Source organism: Geospiza fortis, unplaced genomic scaffold (assembly GCF_000277835.1).
Source record: "Geospiza fortis unplaced genomic scaffold, GeoFor_1.0 scaffold111, whole genome shotgun sequence".
NCBI classification, from domain to species: Eukaryota; Metazoa; Chordata; class Aves; order Passeriformes; family Thraupidae; genus Geospiza; species Geospiza fortis.
The window spans coordinates 5,977,194-5,995,555 of NW_005054321.1; the positions used below are offsets into that span (position 1 = coordinate 5,977,194).

The following is an 18,362-nucleotide window of genomic DNA, read 5'->3' on the forward strand; positions in this document are numbered from 1 at the left end:
TTAAACAGCAAATTGTATCTAGCTGCAAGTGTCTTTAAATCTCCTTCACATACATTATTTCTATAAGAGTTGTCCAATAACATTTCCATCAAATCACAGCTTCTCTTCATTTAAAGGCCATTCTGGAAAACTGGCATCAAGCAGCTCTACCCAGCAGTGAATGGGTAAAATGGGAACAGTATTTCCATTTAGAATAGTGTATTTTAAAACACCTTAAGACTGTAGCTTAGTGGGACAAAGTACTGTAAAATATACAAGTGCTCTGAATTTGATGGCATTAAAGGAGTTTTTAGAGGACTGATGTTTAGTGCAAGACACGATCCTTTCCTTCTTCACTATTACATAAAGGAACTAAAAATTTGCTAATACATTAATCTAATTTGTATTTCATACTCCAGGAAAATAAGAATGGCTTATATTTACAGGATTGTAATTTTATTATGGATTGACCAAATGCACCTCTGTGTACTTTTTACACAGGTATCTGTCAAACAGGGCACACAAAGCATTTGGCAGTAAATTACCAGCAAGTTGCTTGGCCTGGGCAGGAGCAAGTAAATTTGCAATTGCAATCTGGAGCAACATGTTAGAGGCCACCTTCCTTAGATCAACTTTGTATTGCAACACCAGCAAGTAATCAAATTGTAATGTACTTCAATGCAAAGCCTAGTTTGGCTTGGTTGGCAAATTAAACTATCACATGCCTCTGGCAAAAAGCACAAAGCCTTTGAACTGTTTGACTGCAGCTGTAGCTTGCACACCTTATTTTCCCTCTTAAAAATCAAATTAAACTGTAACCTGCAGCCTCTGTAGTAATTTTCCAGGAAAATTAAACTGTTGCTAACCTTTCTAGCAAAGATAACTGTCTCTAATCAAGCTGAAAGGTCCAGGACGAAATTCCCCTCTCCGAGTTTAGACAAATTCATTGAAGGAAAACTCCAGGGCTTATTAAGTATGAAGATACTACCTCTGACTCAGGAAGTCCTTGGCCACAAATTGCTAGAGACTGGAGAGTTTGCCAGAAAGGTATTACTCTCTGCTTCCCCTCTTCTTTCACTCCTACAGCATTTACTGCAGATCCATCCCTAGGGAAGGACCCTGGACAGTTTTGGTCTGCTTCTCTGGACTGAAGGCTAACCCAAATTCAGAGCAGTGATGGGCATGCTGACCCACTTTCAGGCATTATCTGCTGTTCTCAGCAGAGTCAGGTCCTTCCTTTAGGCTTGGCCCTGGCCTTTCCTCAGCCCAGATGTCTTCTGACTCCTAGAGCACAACTCTTGGATGTGACAATGTCCTTCACATCCCCCACCTTTCATTATTTTCTGTGGCCTGCTGGCAGGAACACTTGGCATCTGACTTGTCCTCATAACATTCATGTTTTTCTTGGAGCTCTCAGAGATAGGATTTTTCCCAGCCTGGATGAGTTGCTGTTATTTCTATGGAGTCAGCAGTACAATAGACCCTCTTGGGAGCCAAGACCTTGTCTGTCTGGTGGCTCAGGCTTACAAAGACTCAATCCCACATGCTTAACGTTACCCTTTGATTCTCAGGATTAGTGTCTGACTGTGGCAGGTGAGAAGGCAGAACAGCCCAGCACAAAAGGAAATAAGTCAATTGAGTTTACATTGCAACTCACTGAGAACCAGGTTAGAGAAACAGAAATTGGGGAGAGGGCATTGCTGACGCTGGGAGCAGTGAGCAGGCAGCAGTCTCTTGGTCATAGAAATAACAATGACAGTGGAGAGGATTTTTCCTCTCATGTTTTTTTAACATATATATTATCTATGCTTAGTATAATTCACAATCCAGCAGTTAATGTCTCTGCACTGTGATTTTCCTATTTTTAAAAGTTGGCTTAAAAGTTCTCAGTCTCTCTCAGCCGAGTAAGTAAAAACTGAGCAAAGGCGTGTTAGTCACAATATCATCAAGAGATGAAAGTGATAGAGATATAAATTAATACCAGCTTTTAATTAAAATTGAATAAGTAAAAAAAAGTTGGCAGTTGCAAAATTCATTATGATGTGTTACCAAAAATAGTTACCTTTATAAGAATGCAGTTTTATTACAACAGCTGTAAACATCATTGCTGAGATAGCAAGATAGAAAATGTGTTACTAATACTCATAACATGTTTCAGTTGGCTGGAATGGAAAACTAGAAACTGTTAAGGCACTTAATATGTGATCTCTCAGACTACCAAAATAGATGTATGCACTTCTGTTACTTAAGGCAACATTGAATTTTGGGAACAATAACTTAGTGTTTTCTGCATCTGGTTTTAATTTTCAAGGAAAACTCAATTTTATAAAAATATAACCTGACTTAGCTGAAGTATGTATGATCCAGTGTTTTTATTTCTTTCTGTAGAATAGTCAGACTTGCAATTTAGATCCTCCAAATGTTCATACATTTCATTTGGTAAAAGAAATCCCTTTGACCTTAATGAAAACATCTTCCAATATGAGGCTACAGATATAGATCTACAGTTTAGAGCATCTTTCTGATCAGCTTAGGATGTGTGTGTGTGTGTCTTGTGTAATGTCTGCAAAATTTACTGTCACTGAAAAAAGTGATTTTCCTTTCTTCTCCTGTAATGTAGAACATCAAGCAATAGCAACAAATCTGTGGGTGGTTTATCTGATTTATGGTAATTTGCTATTGACATGCTTGAGGTATTACTTGCATCATCCCAGTCTTGCATATTTGTTTTTAAAAATATTAGCTGCTTATGAAAAGGAAATATTTTAAATAATGATTCATTTGGGCTGTGATCACCTCTTGAAGCCAGGGCCCCACTCTGATAGGCTGTATACAAAATCTTTGCAAATGAGGTGCAACCTGAAGTGTTTAAGATAAGATTGCAGCAAGAGGACACTTTGAATCCAAGAAGATTAATATACCCCACCTACAAGGATTAGGTCTCAACTCATGAAATTTCAACCATTAAACATGAGGCATCTGAATCACCTCCAAAGCCAGTATGGGAACAAGGTATCCCAGCCTGGGATAATTTGCTGTTTCCAAAGTTGCCACTTGCCAATAACTCAAATATTGCTTAGCCTTGCTGTCTTAGTGGGATTTCAACCATTGCTTGGTATTTCAAAAGCTTTATTTAAAAAACTCCTTTTTCCCAAAGTTGTGCAAAAATTGTGCTTTCTTCAAATACTATGTGCTTATGATAGAATAAACCATACATATGAGCAATTTAAGAATTATATGTCGGGGAGTTTTTTTCTGAAAACTGGTGACTAACACAAGTGCATTTCTGGGGTCCATACCATTGCAGCTTTGGTATTTATAGTTAAATTGTGCCCACTTTTTCCTTCCGATTGGCAAGTGTTGGCCTTTGTTAGGTGGTCAGTATCTGATGAAGGTATGTTAATATTCTTGGAGATTAAAGCCTTGAAATTATGATTGACATTGGACATTTGAGCTCCTTTTCCCCCTGTTGATTGCATGAGACCTTAGTAGCAGACACAGAAATATCTTTGATGAATGCCTGAGTATTCCCATGGTATTCACAAGAGTAGAATCATAAGATGGTTTGGGTTGGAAGGGACCTTAAAGGTCGCCTAGTTCCAACCCCAATACCTGGGTTAGAGCACCTGGGTCAGAGACATTCCTAAATGCTTGGAATATTGAAATGGAAAGAAAGGCAAGCTCTGTTAAGGAGGAAGGTCTGGAAATAGTCCTGGCATACCAAGAGGTGCTGTGGTGGAGCAATGGCTGCAACATCAATGCCAGGAGTCCCCCAGCCAGGGCTGTGCTGGCTCCCAGGGCAACGAGCTCAGCCTAGGCTGGGTGTGAGAGGATTTGGTTGCTTCATGGGTGATGTCTGCTGGTATCATCCGGAAGGTGATGGTATCACACAGGCATGCAGCACTGACCATAAGTTAGGAAACACTGGTCCTTAATAGATGTGGGAGACTGAATAGCAGGGAGGCAAAGATTGGCTGATAGTGTGCAACAGCAGCACAGGGAACCCAGGCTGAGGCACTGCAGAAGGCAAATCATGAAGTAATTCTAAACTCTCTGTGTTCACTTGTGTTTCTCACTCCTCCCTTGGGGTGCAGCTCGTGCAGCTAGAAAGAAAAACGTTCTCCTTGTTTGGGACACCTTGAGGGCTGCACCCCAGGGCCTTTCTCTGACTCTGCAAAGGCATTGCAGAACTACCCCAAAGGAATGGAAAGCTATGGCAGGTGTTAAGTTTGCTGTTATTACCAGATAAGATTCAAAGATAAACAAATGCATTCAACTAAAAGCCTAGATTTGCAATAACAGAGGAGAGCTAGAAGATAAATCAACATGTATGTAATTCATTAAGGCTATACTTAGCTCTCTCTCTCTCTCTAAATATATAAAAATGTATTTAATATACATATTTGTCTCTTCCTTAGCTGCTCCCATGTCTCAACTTTTGACTTTGGCTAACTAACTCCTGCATGGTGTGCCCCTGGGTGCACAGAGTTGCTTATATCTTGCTTTCTTCTTCTGGTGAAGGTGGAGACCTGCAGATCCTCCAGCTCTAGATGGATTTATTCTCATTTGTCTGCCCTTTATCCCCTGGCATTAGGCCACTGGGTGTTTTCTGGGAATTGTCAGAAATTTCGTTCTGCCCCTCCTCTTTAAGATTACTTCAATAACATTTCTGTTGACCGTGACACTTTTTGGCTTTTGTTTTTCACTAATTGTAGTCTTATCAAAATACAACAGCATCACTTTATAAATGATGCATTATGATAAACAGTACAAATTCCTTTTAAAGTGTGTACAGTATGTACAGGCTATACAGCAAGCCCATTTATGACACTCAAATACAAACTGATACTGAGGGTAGGACTGCCAGATCTGCTCCACCTCATCTCTTGTTAGGCTCTGGGGACTCATCTGTGTGTAACTGGGTTTTGGTGAACTTAAATAGTGAATGCCAAAGGTTTTGCATATCTTCAGGCCAGCCAGCTCTCCCTTCCCATCCTTTCTTTCTGGAATTGCTTGTAAATAGCCACACACACACACACACACACAAACACACACAAAGTGGTTACAATATAAAAATCCACATTTTCTAAAAGACATTCTAGTACAGCATTTTTTGCACTGTCTTGTTCATGGAGTGGTGCAGAAGCATGCTGTGGTATTTTAGATATCACTGTGAGATAGTGCTTGGCAAATGTTGGATTTTATTAGCTTATTTTAAGTATTGGCAATATACATTAAATAAGAAACATGTTTTTTCTTTTTTTCCCATTCTACTTTCTCATAAATCAGATCATGGTAATGACACCATTGAACAAATTGATGAAGATTTAGCTGTGACTCGGAGTCAGATGAACTTTATTTGTCCCATTACACAGGTATGTATCACTGCTACAGTAATTGACAGAGAAATAGTTATTTCATATTCTTCATCTGCAGTACCTGTTAGACAACATTATATATAACAACAATATTATAAATTGTAAGCATTTTCAGAAAAGAGCAATACTGCTGGGGAAGAAAACCCATGTAAGTGGGAATGTAGTTTACCAAGCAGGACCTCATCCTGCAATCTGACTGGAATGCCATGTATGAGTGGCAAACACACTTCTGCTGTTGCACATAAAATCTCAGGAGCAGCATTTTCATGGGCATTAGCAGTTCCTTTAAATCAGTCCTTACTGATTACAGGTGACAATGAAGAGGCCAGTGAGGAACAAGGTCTGTGGACATATTTATGAAGAAGATGCCATTCTAGAAATGATCCAGACTCAAAAGCAGAAAAAGAAAGAAGTCCGGTAAGCTAAAAAGAATGTGTGGAAAGGCTATTTGCTCTGCTGTGTAAGTGGAATTTTACTCCACTTGTTCTAGGAAATGTATTTGGATTGGAAAGGCTGCAGGAAGTAAAACTTCAGCATCTGCCCAAGTCATAGCCTCCTCATTAGTACTAGACACGTAAAGGTGCTTTTCTTTTTAATGAAAACAATGTGTAAGGAAATATTCAGGAATTGTGTGGGGAAGTTACAGCTACATGTAGCTGCACAACAGAAGTAAAGAGATTTCATATAGCCATGACCAACAAAGAGAGACCTCAGTTTCCTATTATTTAGTTGCTGATATGTTCCCACTGCTTATGTAGCAAGCCTTGAAGTAAATGAAAAAAAAATTTCTCCATGCACCTTCTTTTGCAGTTATATTCCAATTCAGCTCAGAAATATTAAAACAGCTGAATGCTAAAGTGAGAAATATTAAACCACAACATTTTAGAATAGAATTTAAGAATGAGATCAGATAGTGCAATGCAGTTCCTACCATGATGGAGTTAAATAATTCTTTCCTTATATCACCATAATAATCTGTCACTTTTCCACATGAGACGTACTTTTTTGAATGAAAAGATGTAACAGATTAATTTTTAAACCTCAAATTCTCCACAATAAATTTGAAAATGATAATGATTTTAAGGAAAAAAAAAAAGAAAAAAGTAGAAAAAGAAGAGGCTTGAACACTAATGCTTTTTGGAGCAAGTTGCGAGGACATATCATCTCATCATTGATTTCACCTTTGTTTTTACACCATTTATGCTAGACCCTCCTGCTTTGGGGCTGATGACTTCATGGAAACTTACCAGTTGTGGACTTCTTAATAAATGTGCAGTTTGCTTAGGAAGGTCTGTTAGGGACCAGCAACCTGATTTCCCTGAAGATAATGCCACAGGCAGCTTATTTCCTCCATCTGTTGCTCTGGCATTTGTGTGAGGCTCTACACAGTCCTCCATCAGGGTTACAAAGGTGGAGCTGGAGTTTTTATTCCATGCTCCTTCCATGTTACAGGAAAGCACTGCTATAAAACCAAGCATCAGCCACTATCTCAGTGTCAAGACAGCTTGAAGAACTAGATGGAAGCACCTTGCTTGTGTTACAATATCTAGGGAAAAATCTGGAATGGGAATAACAACAAAACCAGCAACATGGATGGACAGAAACTTGGCTGGAAAAATGAACAGGAATTGGGTAATAGCTCTCAAGTTGGAGGAAAGTGAGTGTTCTGGAGGATAGGGAGAGGCTAAAACGCATGTGCTTAACAGCCCAATGACAAGAATACTTTCTCTGATACTGAATTTAGGATGTTCATATCTAAATATTTCTCTGTGCGGTTAAATCCATCAGAACAATGTCAGTTTGGGAGAAATTGTTGTAGTGGATCAAAAGTTTCAGCTCTGCTGAAAAACAAATAGGGTCACACGACTGAACTTTATTTTACCTTTTAAGAAATGGAAGACTAGAGAAACTTTGGAGTTAAAAAATCATATCAGCTGTACAACAACCAGCTTTAAAAGCTATCTTATCCTCAAACCAGAATTATTTGTGCAGTCTGAACACTGGCAGTTCTTAATACTGAGCCTTTAGCTGGCAGCCTTACCATTTTTACAGCAGTTATTCCAGTGCTAGAAAAGCACACACAGAGCAATGCCACAGCTTCACTGTAACTAAATTAAGGATGCTTGGTTTTCTCTGCCCAGTCTGACCAGCCTACGGTAATTTTAAACTTTCTCATGAAAATGCAGTTAAAACCCATCATCTGCTGTGATGGGAAGATGATGGGTTTTAGCAGGCCAGCTATTGCTATTGAAGTTCCCTGTTCAGTTCCCAGTCTGATGGCCTGGCTGCTGGGCTGTGCCCCTGCCAGGGATATTCCTGTGGGAGCAGGTGTCCTGGCAGAGCAGGGCAGGATCCTCGCTGGCCTGGCTCTGGAATCGGAGCTGCTGCTCACTCTGCAGACACACAGTGGCTGTTTCCTCACAAGTACTTCCCAGCTGGAATCCACAGGATGCCTTCAGTGCCCTTGGCAGTGCAGTGCCTGCCTGCCAGCCCTTCAGCTGACGTACACACAGCCCGTGCTGACAGACTTGTCACACACTCCTTGAGGCAACTCTTACGTCTCTTGCTTTGCTCACTATTTTCCACTGCCTGGAAGGACATACTAATACTTTATGCTTACAGGAAATGTGGGAAGCTTTCTGAGCTCTTGTTATTCATTAATCTGGCAAGCTATTGCTGTATTAAGGTGATAAATGGGAAAACTGAGGCACAGAGCAATTAAATGACTGATCTATGACAAACACAGTAACCTGTGGACGAATCTGGAGTAAAAGTTATGAGTACTGAGAGTAAGTAAGTCCAGCACCTCAGACAAACATTACTCTAAGAGAGGAAAAATTTCAGGAAAAGTACTACTTCTTACTATAGATACCATCTGTGTATGTTTGGGCTACCACCAAAGGAAAATGACCTTTGGTGCCTGAATATCTTTTACCCTGCTGTCTTTATCTGGCAGTTTCAAGTAGTTGTAAGACATTTTGTATTTGATTATCATCTAGAGGCTTAGTTAATTTGGCCCCATTTCTCCTTTCTGAGCTTTCACAGCTCATAAAAAGTCAGGCTGATTTTTACACCAACTAGATAGTCCACTGATTCACCAGTCAGTCATGGCAAGACTCACTCCCTTTTGTTTCCCTAGAAAATAATTTCCCTACTTATCTGCCAGTGAAGATTATACTGCCCCACTGCAGTTTAGTGAGGTAAGCAGTATTTACCTGCAGTTTTTAGAGGACTGCAGAGAGAGAAAGCAACACAGAAAGGTGTCCATGCAGTGCTGATATCATTGCTGATGAAGGCAGCTTGTGTGCTTGCAGCAAGAGAGTGATATACAGGTGAAAGGCTCCATCTCTCACTGTGCGCCTTCTTTCCTTCCTTCAGCTGATGATTCTCACCAGTTGAGATAGGTTTATTTTTTTCCCATATAGAGCTGGTGAAGAGGACAAGAGGTAACAAGGAACTGAGAGAAAGAATGAAAAAAAAAAAAAGCTAGCAGGTGTTATGCAAAAGCCCAAATCTGTCAAATACAATTCTTCTTAATGGAGTCTCTCTTTTCTTTTTAACAGATGCCCTAAAATGGGCTGTAGCCATGTTGATGTAAAAGGATCAGATCTTGTACGAGATGAAATACTTAAAAGACTGATTGACAGTCAGAAAAAACAAAGCTGGTCAACCCTGGACACGTGAGCTGGATATGCTACTGCCACAAAGAAAATTTGTTATTAAAGGTCTTGTGAGATAAGTTGATTCTAAATAGGTTGTATAACTGATTGTTATGTGTTAAGTGTTTCATTTATAGGTAAATCATTGTTAAATGTTTCATTTATAGCCAAAGTTGAAGGTCTCTGCTGTAACTGGAAGCATTTTTTGAACTCAGGAATATAAGGAAGTCCAGTTAAACTTGTTTGGGTTTTTTCTACCTTCCTGAATTTCTAAAAGCTTGCATTTGGTAAATAAAGTATGTTTTGCAGCATTTAAACTTCCTTTTCAGTGTGCTGGTTTCTTCAGCATATTAGAGATGCAGATCCTGCCAGCGTGTAACAATGAGTGCTTTGCTCTGTGTTGCAGATCGTTCTGTTACTGTCTGTAACTACTGGGCATGGTTGGAGTCACCAGGGATTTTCAGTGCCTGGGACCATGCCCATGTTGTAACACAAACCTTGGAGATGAATTTTCAGAAAGTGTTGCACACTTATACCTTGTTTGTGGCCACAGAGAACAACCACTCAGCTTTGAGGATCTGGCCTTGTTTTTTATAATTTTGAACTCTCTGCCCTGACTTAGGCTTTTCTTTTGAAATTCAGAAGCATTTTACAGGCTCTTTTCATTTGGGAGTCCCAAAAGGCTTTACCTTAATATTGTAGGCTAGAAGACTACAATTATTTCCAGCGGTATTCCAATAACTATATTTGAGATAGTACAAATATATTGTAACCATATGCCTTGGATTGAAAAACAGTTAATCTTTTTGTATAAGCTTCAGATATCTATGCTTTTGGGCACAGATCTAGAAAATAAGTTAAACTTTTTGACACTATTTATTGCCTAAATTGATCTGAACACATCAGGCAGATAAGGCATACATGAGTTAGAAATAGCCATAGGTAAAAGAAGCTGCCTTGGCAGTCAGATGACAATTATCTCTTGGCATTTGTAAGCAGAAAATACAGTTTTCTTTGAGCTTTGGGTTCCTTAGTGGGCTAGATGGTGTTTTCCTATGTAATTTTTCTGAATTTGCAATCTGACATTTCATGTAAAATGTAGCTGAGGTACCCATGTGCTAAGGTTTTCACTCTGGGTTACTGTTTGCTAACAGCTCTCCTTTCATAGACCATTATTAACCCCAATTGCACTTAACAGCACAAACCACTTCAAGCTGAAAATTGTTATTTTGTAATTGAAGAATATTAATCTGCAAGCTGATTTCATAGCTGAAAGAGAGAACTGAACCATTATTACTTGCACTGGGCTTTTGTGTTCAAAACACTTCATGGGAATTGGCTGGCTAATTTTCATTATGTGGTCTAACCCCCTAGGTCCATCCTTTCCCAACTGTGCAGTGAGCGTGGGTGCTTCTGCCATGGAAGCCCAGCTGAAATAGCTGAAAGGGACTGGGGGGTGGTTGAGCAGTATGTACTTGCTTGTATTTTTATGTGTAAAATCAGGTCCCTTTTAAAATACCTCAGGGCTCAAACCTGTAGTTTTTAAGGTGGGTCACCATTTTTCAGATAAATACCACAAGGGAGGATGTTAACAATAGCATTTTTCAAATAAAAACTGGGAGGGGGAGGGAATGTCCTTTTTGTTTCATCTTTAAGATTATGGTTAAATTTATTCTTGAACCATTTCTAAGCAGAATAGTCAGAAACAGAAACTTGCATTGGTAAAATAAGCTCTGCAGTTTCTGGCAGAGGTGCATTAAGATTGTCCTCTTGGATCTAATTCAATCCCTAGTGATAACCAGCCTCCCAAGTTTTCAGATGCAAAGATGTACATACATTTTCCATGGCCACAAGTGCTGCACCTCAAATTTAGTTTGTGTTGGTGTCTGAGTGTGCCTTCCAATAACACATAACATTATAAATGGTAAATTATACCCAGATTCCTACCAACAAACTGGTGGCAGCAGGTTTCGTTTGCTACCTGTGGCATTTGTACCAGTATAGCCTTGGATTGCTGCAGTTCCTGATATGGTTCATTGCCCTCATGTTCCAGTGAGTAATGCTGTGAGGGAGATTGCTGTCTTGGTTACACCTTGTTGTCCTACGTGAAAAAGAGGCTTGACCCATCACAGTGCTGCACTCAGCCTCTGTTAGCTAATCCACAGGTAATAAGGTGGACTGCCTGCTTAAGATGATGCAGTTGAGAGAAAAAAAACACCAAACAAATCGGAAGCAACACTTTAAATGAAAAGAACAAATAGTCAAACAGTCACTTATGGCCACTCCAAGAGGAAAGGTATTTTTAGATGTTCATATTCCTGCTTCAGACTACATCATCTTCCTTCTCTCCTTTGCTAGCCTGAGCCAGGCAGTGTCAGTGAATCAGAGAACCTGAACAGCAAGTGAAGTTCTGAAATCCTTCTTGGTTTTACCTGAAAGAAATGGACTGATTTTTGGCAGCACTGGCCTGCCTGGCTTTAATAACAGTCACATCTGAGGTGAATAGGCATGTGCATTTAAATAGAGGTAGGTTTCTTTCTTTTATCAGCAGAGATGCCTCTTTTAAAATATGGCCATGTTATCCACATACTTGTTCACATGTGCCATCGTTGCTGGTGAGAGTACTTGAGTCCCATTAGAATCAGTGATGCACCACACAGATTCAAGTGCTAGAATAAACTGCCTGTGCTTACTGAAATCAGTGAAGTTTTCACCAAAATGTTTGGCATTTCTGAATTTAAACTATAACATAGCACCCAAAGAATCCTAGTATGATGAATGTTTTTTTTTTTTTTCTTTGAACCTGGAAGTTGAGCCATCCTGTTGACTTTGTCAGGGCCGGTTCTCTCCTGTTGGTTCTTACAAGTAATTTTCCTCCTTAAATTGCAAGATTCCAGGGTTGGCCATCAGCAGCCATTGCAGCTGGCTCTTCTCTTAACTAGTTGGAAGGACAGACTGACCATGGCAGCTGGGGAAGGCTTCTGTGCCTGTCAGCTCACCTGGTGCAAGATACAAACCACTACTGATTCACTGGGGTGGCTGCACTTAATGGCAGCTCTTTGCTCTTTCATTTTCAAAGTTCAGGGTTTGTTGTGCAGTTGTGATCTCTGTGTTCCCACTTGTCCCTCGTTCCCCCTAAACTCCACTCTGGGAAGAAGTAGCTTGAAAGAGTTAAAGAATAAAAATAAGTGCCTGTGATGAATAAGCTGTATGATCTGTATGATTCACATAGTGGAAACTCAACAGCAGTTAAACCTTCAAATCTTAATCTGCTTTGGCTATAAGATATCATATGTAAACAGGCATATGTTAACAGTTCACAGGGTAATTTGTGTCTCATTGTCTGACGTCAGAAATTTTGCAATGATATTTTAAAAAAGAAATTCAGAGGTCAGGTGTTTGTTTTTTATTTTCTTTTTCCCATAAGGTGTGCTTTACAAATGCAGCAAACCTCAGGGTAGCTGAGAAGGATCTGTCACTGAAAACTGGTGAGAATCTGTCTCTGCTAGAGAAGTTCCATGTGGTATTTTGAAGGTTTAAAGAAATGTCTAGGCAAATAGTGAATTAAAGGCAAGAGAGATCCACATACAACAGCTTTCAGTGGTACCCTGAGGCACAAGCCATTAACACTTGCTCACTTAAGCTTGCTCTCTCACTTGAACAGATTCTTCCATTTTACAACTAGAGAGTCTGAAGTTTTCAAATCAGTGAAGCCATGACGAATAAAGATAAAAACTAATCAGGCAGGCATCTCATGGAAGATTTAGCACACTTGTGCTAAAAGGAGTGCACATTCCTCTGAATCAAGGACATATTCATCATTACTGCTCTGGAGCTGTGATCTTATTCATTCTAGAAGAATCAAAAAGACTAAGTGCTCCCTTGAGAAATACCCGGAGCAAAGCAGGGGCTGCAGGAAGTGATACTGATGACTCAACAGCCAAGGCCAACACACTGCCTTATTTTAGACAATGTCCTCTTGGATACTCATGTTTCCTCATGAGTGGCTGATGACAAACGTCTTACCTACCTGTGGTCACAAGTACCTCATGACATTTTTCTCAAGAATAGCTCTAGTATTGTGGCCAGAACTAGCTTAGAATTCACTGTGCAACTTAATAAAGTTTCACTGCCATTTTGAGTGAATCTTAATCCTCACCTTTCCTAAAAATCTTCATGTATGGATCCTGCTGTGTCCATTAACAAAACATTTGCCTAATGGACAGTGCTTTATTATACAGTGAAGAAGATGCACTTTGAAAAGGGCTTCCTGGAATGGAAAATCTAAAAATATCCCAAGGACAGGTCTTCCTTTCTGTTACTATAGCCAAAGCCTTAAGCTGATGGCTCCTCACTGCAGGTACAGACTAGTACTGAAGGCAAATTCTAAGTCTTCTATAAATAATAATTTATTTGCTGGTCATAAAGTTCTTATTGTTAATACATAATATTTCAAACACCTGACGTGGTCACAGAATGCTCAGAGGAGAATCCTGTGTGTAGGTGCCAGCAGATTCTAGGCTCCCAGCCAGTACCTATAAAGAGCAAAAACATTACATTGATTGTTAAGCAAGTAAAAGTCTGGAATGGGTGTACATCATCCAGTAGATACCCATGTATGTGCTTAGCCTTTTGATGCATGAATAATCGCAGTGACTTGACAGGACTGCAGCAGTGTGCAGAAAACACAGTGTGTTTCATCATTTCAAAGCACTGCAGAAAAGGCTGTGGTGGGCTGAGAAGAGAGCCTGCCTCTCTTGCTTGTTCTGATGTTAGTCCAGACCCAGAGTCTGAAAGCACGCACATGAATTGAATTGCATGGGAAGCTCACCAAAGGAAGTGTTTGCTTGTAAACTCAGTATGAATAGGATCTTCTCTGACCGCAAGGGAAACGGAGACACTCATTCACTGTCCGCTTGTGCAATCCACTTCTGAAGTAAAAACAGGATTTGAGGTCTAAAACCTGAACCTTCACACGTCTTCCAGGCAACAGAAGAAGCCTTCATGCTCTCCAGTTAGCAAAGGAACAAAGTCAGGAGGTGCTGCTCATAAGACTCCTTGGATTTGTTAACAACAGGCTTATCAAAAGGGAATCATTGAGAGTTCTGGGCTACAGCAGCCCTGAGAGCAGCTTTTGTGTGGGCTTGAGGGGAGACATCTGAACACCATTACACTGCACTGCTTTTGATGTCACTACGTGCTCGTCATGTGTTTTATATCTCAGCAGTGAATCTGTCGCCAAGTTCCACAGTGTCTGAGGATGGCTGTGGGTTATCACAGATGCTGCTCTGCTATAAAAAACATCACTTTTAGTTCTTTATCACCTGGCCATACGACTACTCTTTGAGCCCCATCTGTGCAGGGTAATTCTGTACACCATTAGATTATAGATGACATGCTGGTTTAAAATTGTTGGCTGTCAATCTGACAGTAGTTTAATTTTCATTGCATGGCTTGAGATAACTTTAAAAATAAAGATACTGATTTTTCATCGTTTACCAAAAGTTTAATATTAGCCAAAATATTTGTGTCCCTTGCCTTTCTCATCCGGTAACTAAAATGAAGACCTTTTCATATTTTTCTGTGGCAAGCAGCCAGTTTATTTATAAGTGCCCTAATCTAATAGAGATTTATTCAGTGTGTCCCATGAGACATACTGTCAAAGTTACCAGACCTGTCCCAAGCACTTGGGAAGTGGGGAGATGGTTACACAATTCTCATTGCCTCTGGCTGCTCTAGTTATAGAGATAAAGGGTCAGAGAACTGGAGCAACAGTGATAATTTTGTGAGCATCTAAGGAAAAGCAGCTGCTCAGGTGAGTGTAAGCACTGGCTGAGGGCAAGACAGGTAGATGCTTGAAAACCATGTAACAAAAATTCCCTTAAATAAGAGGAATGGGAGGATCAATGCCTGAGTACCAGGAATTCTGGATTCTTCAGTCTTCATCTCACAGATGCACTAAGCTGCTTGTCTGTTTCAAAAAAGAGAAAAAAAATATATGAAGAGCAATATTCACCTTGCCACAGTTCTGGCAAATCTGTGCTGAGTAAGACCCTTCCCTCTGCTAGGACATGCCCATTCTGTGAGACACATCCCACAGGCTCTTTTTTCTGCTGCAGTCCCAGATTCTTGCCTAGCAGCTGGGACTCCAGAAGTGAGGAGACAGCCAGCAGTCCTGCTTGCTTTGACTGGCCTTTTCCAAAGCAGGATCTACTTTTTGTAACGATTTTGCAATGTCCTTTGACTGAGAGCTCCTCAGACTGGTGGTATTGGGAAGGTGCCTGTTGCACACTGTTATCCTTTGCCAGGCATGAAGCCTACTGAACTCTACTTCCAAAGGTCATCCCTGCCCACCTCACAGGTACCAAGTCCCTTTGGAACACCAGGGCTGAGTGTTGGTTCCTTGTATTCTGCTGGCTCACAGCAGTTAATTTTTTCTGGCACTTGGATAGCAGGACTCATCCACAGAGTCAATGTTTTATTCCAGCATTAGGTCTGTAATTGTGCACTGATCTGTGCTCCACAATGGTTTTCAGTGCTGTCCACTGGAGATGTGTAACATTGCCCTGGTTCATTTTGAAGGGCTGTAAAGCCATTCAGGCTCAAATTCACCACAGGCACAACTGGGAATTACCATGACAGCATTCATCACATGCTAAGCAGGTAGAGCCTGAAAAGTCTTTTTTTGGGAAGGGGGAGACGGAATGATGAAGGCTTATGCAGGGAATAGAAAGAAGACCCCAAAAGATAGCTTTTGATTTCAGGAGGAGACTAGTGCAGGAGATAAGCCTGCATGCTTAAAAGCCAGTGGTGTGATGGCAACAAACACAAGGCTGCTATGTCAAGTGTGGTCGCTCCATTTTCTGCAAAAATCTTACAATACTGAAATGTTGCAACAGTTTTTCACAAATCTCTTCCTGGAATTCCTTCTGTTCTCAGCACTGGTTCCTAATGATACCAGGGCTGCATGCAAGCACTGGCAGAGATGGGCAAGGAGGACAAGTTTCAGCCCTTTGAGAAAGAGCAAAAGAACATGCCATGCAGGTCATCAGACAACACAACATCCTTGGTATCCCTTCTTTTTTGTTTTTTTTTCTCTAATTTTGGGGGTTGGCCAAAATTAGAAAAACCAGAAAAGCCAAAGTGGGAATCACTTCTCTGTTCTGCATCTTGAAATGAATTTGGTGGGGATGGAGGGGAGTCTGGATATGGACCTTTTCCTATATTCTGTACCCAAAACATAATACTAACTTGAGTAATAATTGCTACTATATGTTTAGCCATGGCATTAAGGCTTTGAGTACTGAAAGCATGCCAGGCATTTTAAAGAAGAAACAAAGGTTTCCTTCTGTCAAGAACTTCACCCATTTTTCAAAGACCTGGGAGATTTAAGCTTTGGTTTGTCTGTCACATGTAGACAGTCAACTGTAGTTCAGTATATACAGTCAGCTAGAAGAGGGGACCCATCAGTGCTTCTGGGATGAATGTCCCAGGGGTTATCTTTTCCTGGCCTTTGGGGGCTGCATACCCAGTTTTAGGGCTCCAGTTAGCAGGGACAGACATACAGAACATGAAATTGCTGGAATCCCTGTGAGGAAAGGCTGCCCAGGCACCAGGAGAATGTGGCAGGACTGTGAGGTACAATGCTGCGTGTACTCTGCTCTCCTCACATGCCAGGTGGTTTTGGGGGAGCCAAGATTACAAGAGGTGATTTTTTGCCTTCCTCAGGACCAGTGGGTGCCATCCCCCATTTGGCTGCCAGTAGCCTGAACCAAGCACTGTGCTTAAGTGCCACTGTGTCCCCATGGTGTGGACCTAGAGATTTTTGATGGATGGGAGGCTGGGCAGGTGAAGGACACAACTTCCAACAATGTATGCAGCAGATCCTCGGTACAGCCCTTCTCCTCAGCAGGGACAGTGATCTGACACAGGAGCTGAGAGAGAGGAATCTTTGGGAGGGTGAGGACACTGACACCTTCATTACTGCTCACACTGCATCTCAGTTCTGAGAGAGCTACAGGGGACACCAGTACACACTACTAATGCCCATGAGAACCTTTATGCAGGTCCATTGCTCTTTTGTCTGCACCCTTCCTCTGTCCCCAAAGGTACTGCTACCCTTCCCCCTGACCCTGCACCTTGTACTGCCTCAGATGTAGGAAGCAGCCCACACGTGGCATCCTACCAGCCAAATTCACCCAGCAGCAGGATTCCAATCATTAAACTTCCAGGACGGGAAAAGTAAAACAAAAGGTCTGATAGATACTTGCGTGTGTTTTAAGTATAAGAGGAACCAAATAAAATAGTGTGCTTTGAGAGTTGTGGTGAATCACTCAGAAACAATCTGCAGGCATTAACGGAATTTTATTTCTGAGGAAAAAAAAAAGAAAGAAAGAAATGCAGGCCCTGGGATATCCCTTTATGGCATATGCGTTTTATGTTTAAATGCATTAATGGGACTGCTATGCTATGAGTCATCCCGCACAAGAGTTTCATGTGTTTCTTAAAATACACTAGAAGTAGCTGAAGGCATGCATGGGTTTGCTGTGCAGTTATCTATCAGGAATCTGAGCAAATACCTGCACACGTGGCATCACAGGCTTCAGAGCTGGGTGACCCATCCTTAGCCCTCTCTGCCTCTTGCACAGACCCGGGTTGGGGAAACCAAAACAGAGGAGGAGTTGATCCTACTGAATAACAAAATGCAGGGTCCCTGTGTTAATATTAGGGAAGCTTCAGCGCTAAATTACAGAAAATTTGCATATATATAAACAGAAAACTGTAGAGTTTCCTTCTGAAGCATTCTTGTCAAAACTACAGCTGCCTGCTTTTTTTTTTTTTTTTATCCCAGGGATGATTTGTTGTCTGGTTTTGTCTCTTTTTTTTTTTTTTTTTTTCCTTTTCCATTTACTACCAGTCCCGGCTGTAAGTCTATTTACTACTCCTTTAAAGCCATGCTATTGAGCTGTGTGGAGCTCCTCTCAGTCTGCTCCTCGCAGGTCGCTGCAGCTGCTGGCTGCTGCCTGGCTCTCCGAGCTATTCCTTTTTCGGACAGCAGATATAGTTTTAACATGGGAAACACCCAGTGCCAAGTATTTCTGATGGTGCACGTTACGTCTACGCGTATGAGTAAACGCTTATGCTCACACAACAGCGCTGTGATGCAAACCTTGGGGTGAGGGATGGTTATTTAGTGATTAGTGACAAGTAAGGACTGGGGCTGGGAACCTGCAATTGCATGGACGAGAAGATCCTGGAAAGGAAGGTGGCCTCGCTTTCTCGACATAATTATTTAAGGTCGAAGGGGGGGTCCCCGCCGCCCTGCCCGGCCCCTTCAAGTCCCGCG

At 41.1% G+C, this 18,362-nt stretch overlaps 1 protein-coding gene across 1 annotated transcript in view; it reads left to right on the forward strand.

The window, feature by feature from the left end:
- The window catches only part of NSMCE2 (NSE2 (MMS21) homolog, SMC5-SMC6 complex SUMO ligase), a 123,214-nt gene extending 113,881 nt beyond the window's left edge, over positions 1-9,333 (forward strand). Inside the window, exons 4-6 of the mRNA XM_005420715.2 lie at positions 5,269-5,354; positions 5,668-5,774; positions 8,921-9,333. Of these exons, the coding sequence (XP_005420772.1) occupies positions 5,269-5,354; positions 5,668-5,774; positions 8,921-9,041 (314 nt within the window). The 3' untranslated portion in view covers positions 9,042-9,333. The remainder of the gene's footprint in view (positions 1-5,268; positions 5,355-5,667; positions 5,775-8,920) is intronic.
- The last annotated feature ends 9,029 nt before the right edge of the window (positions 9,334-18,362 follow it).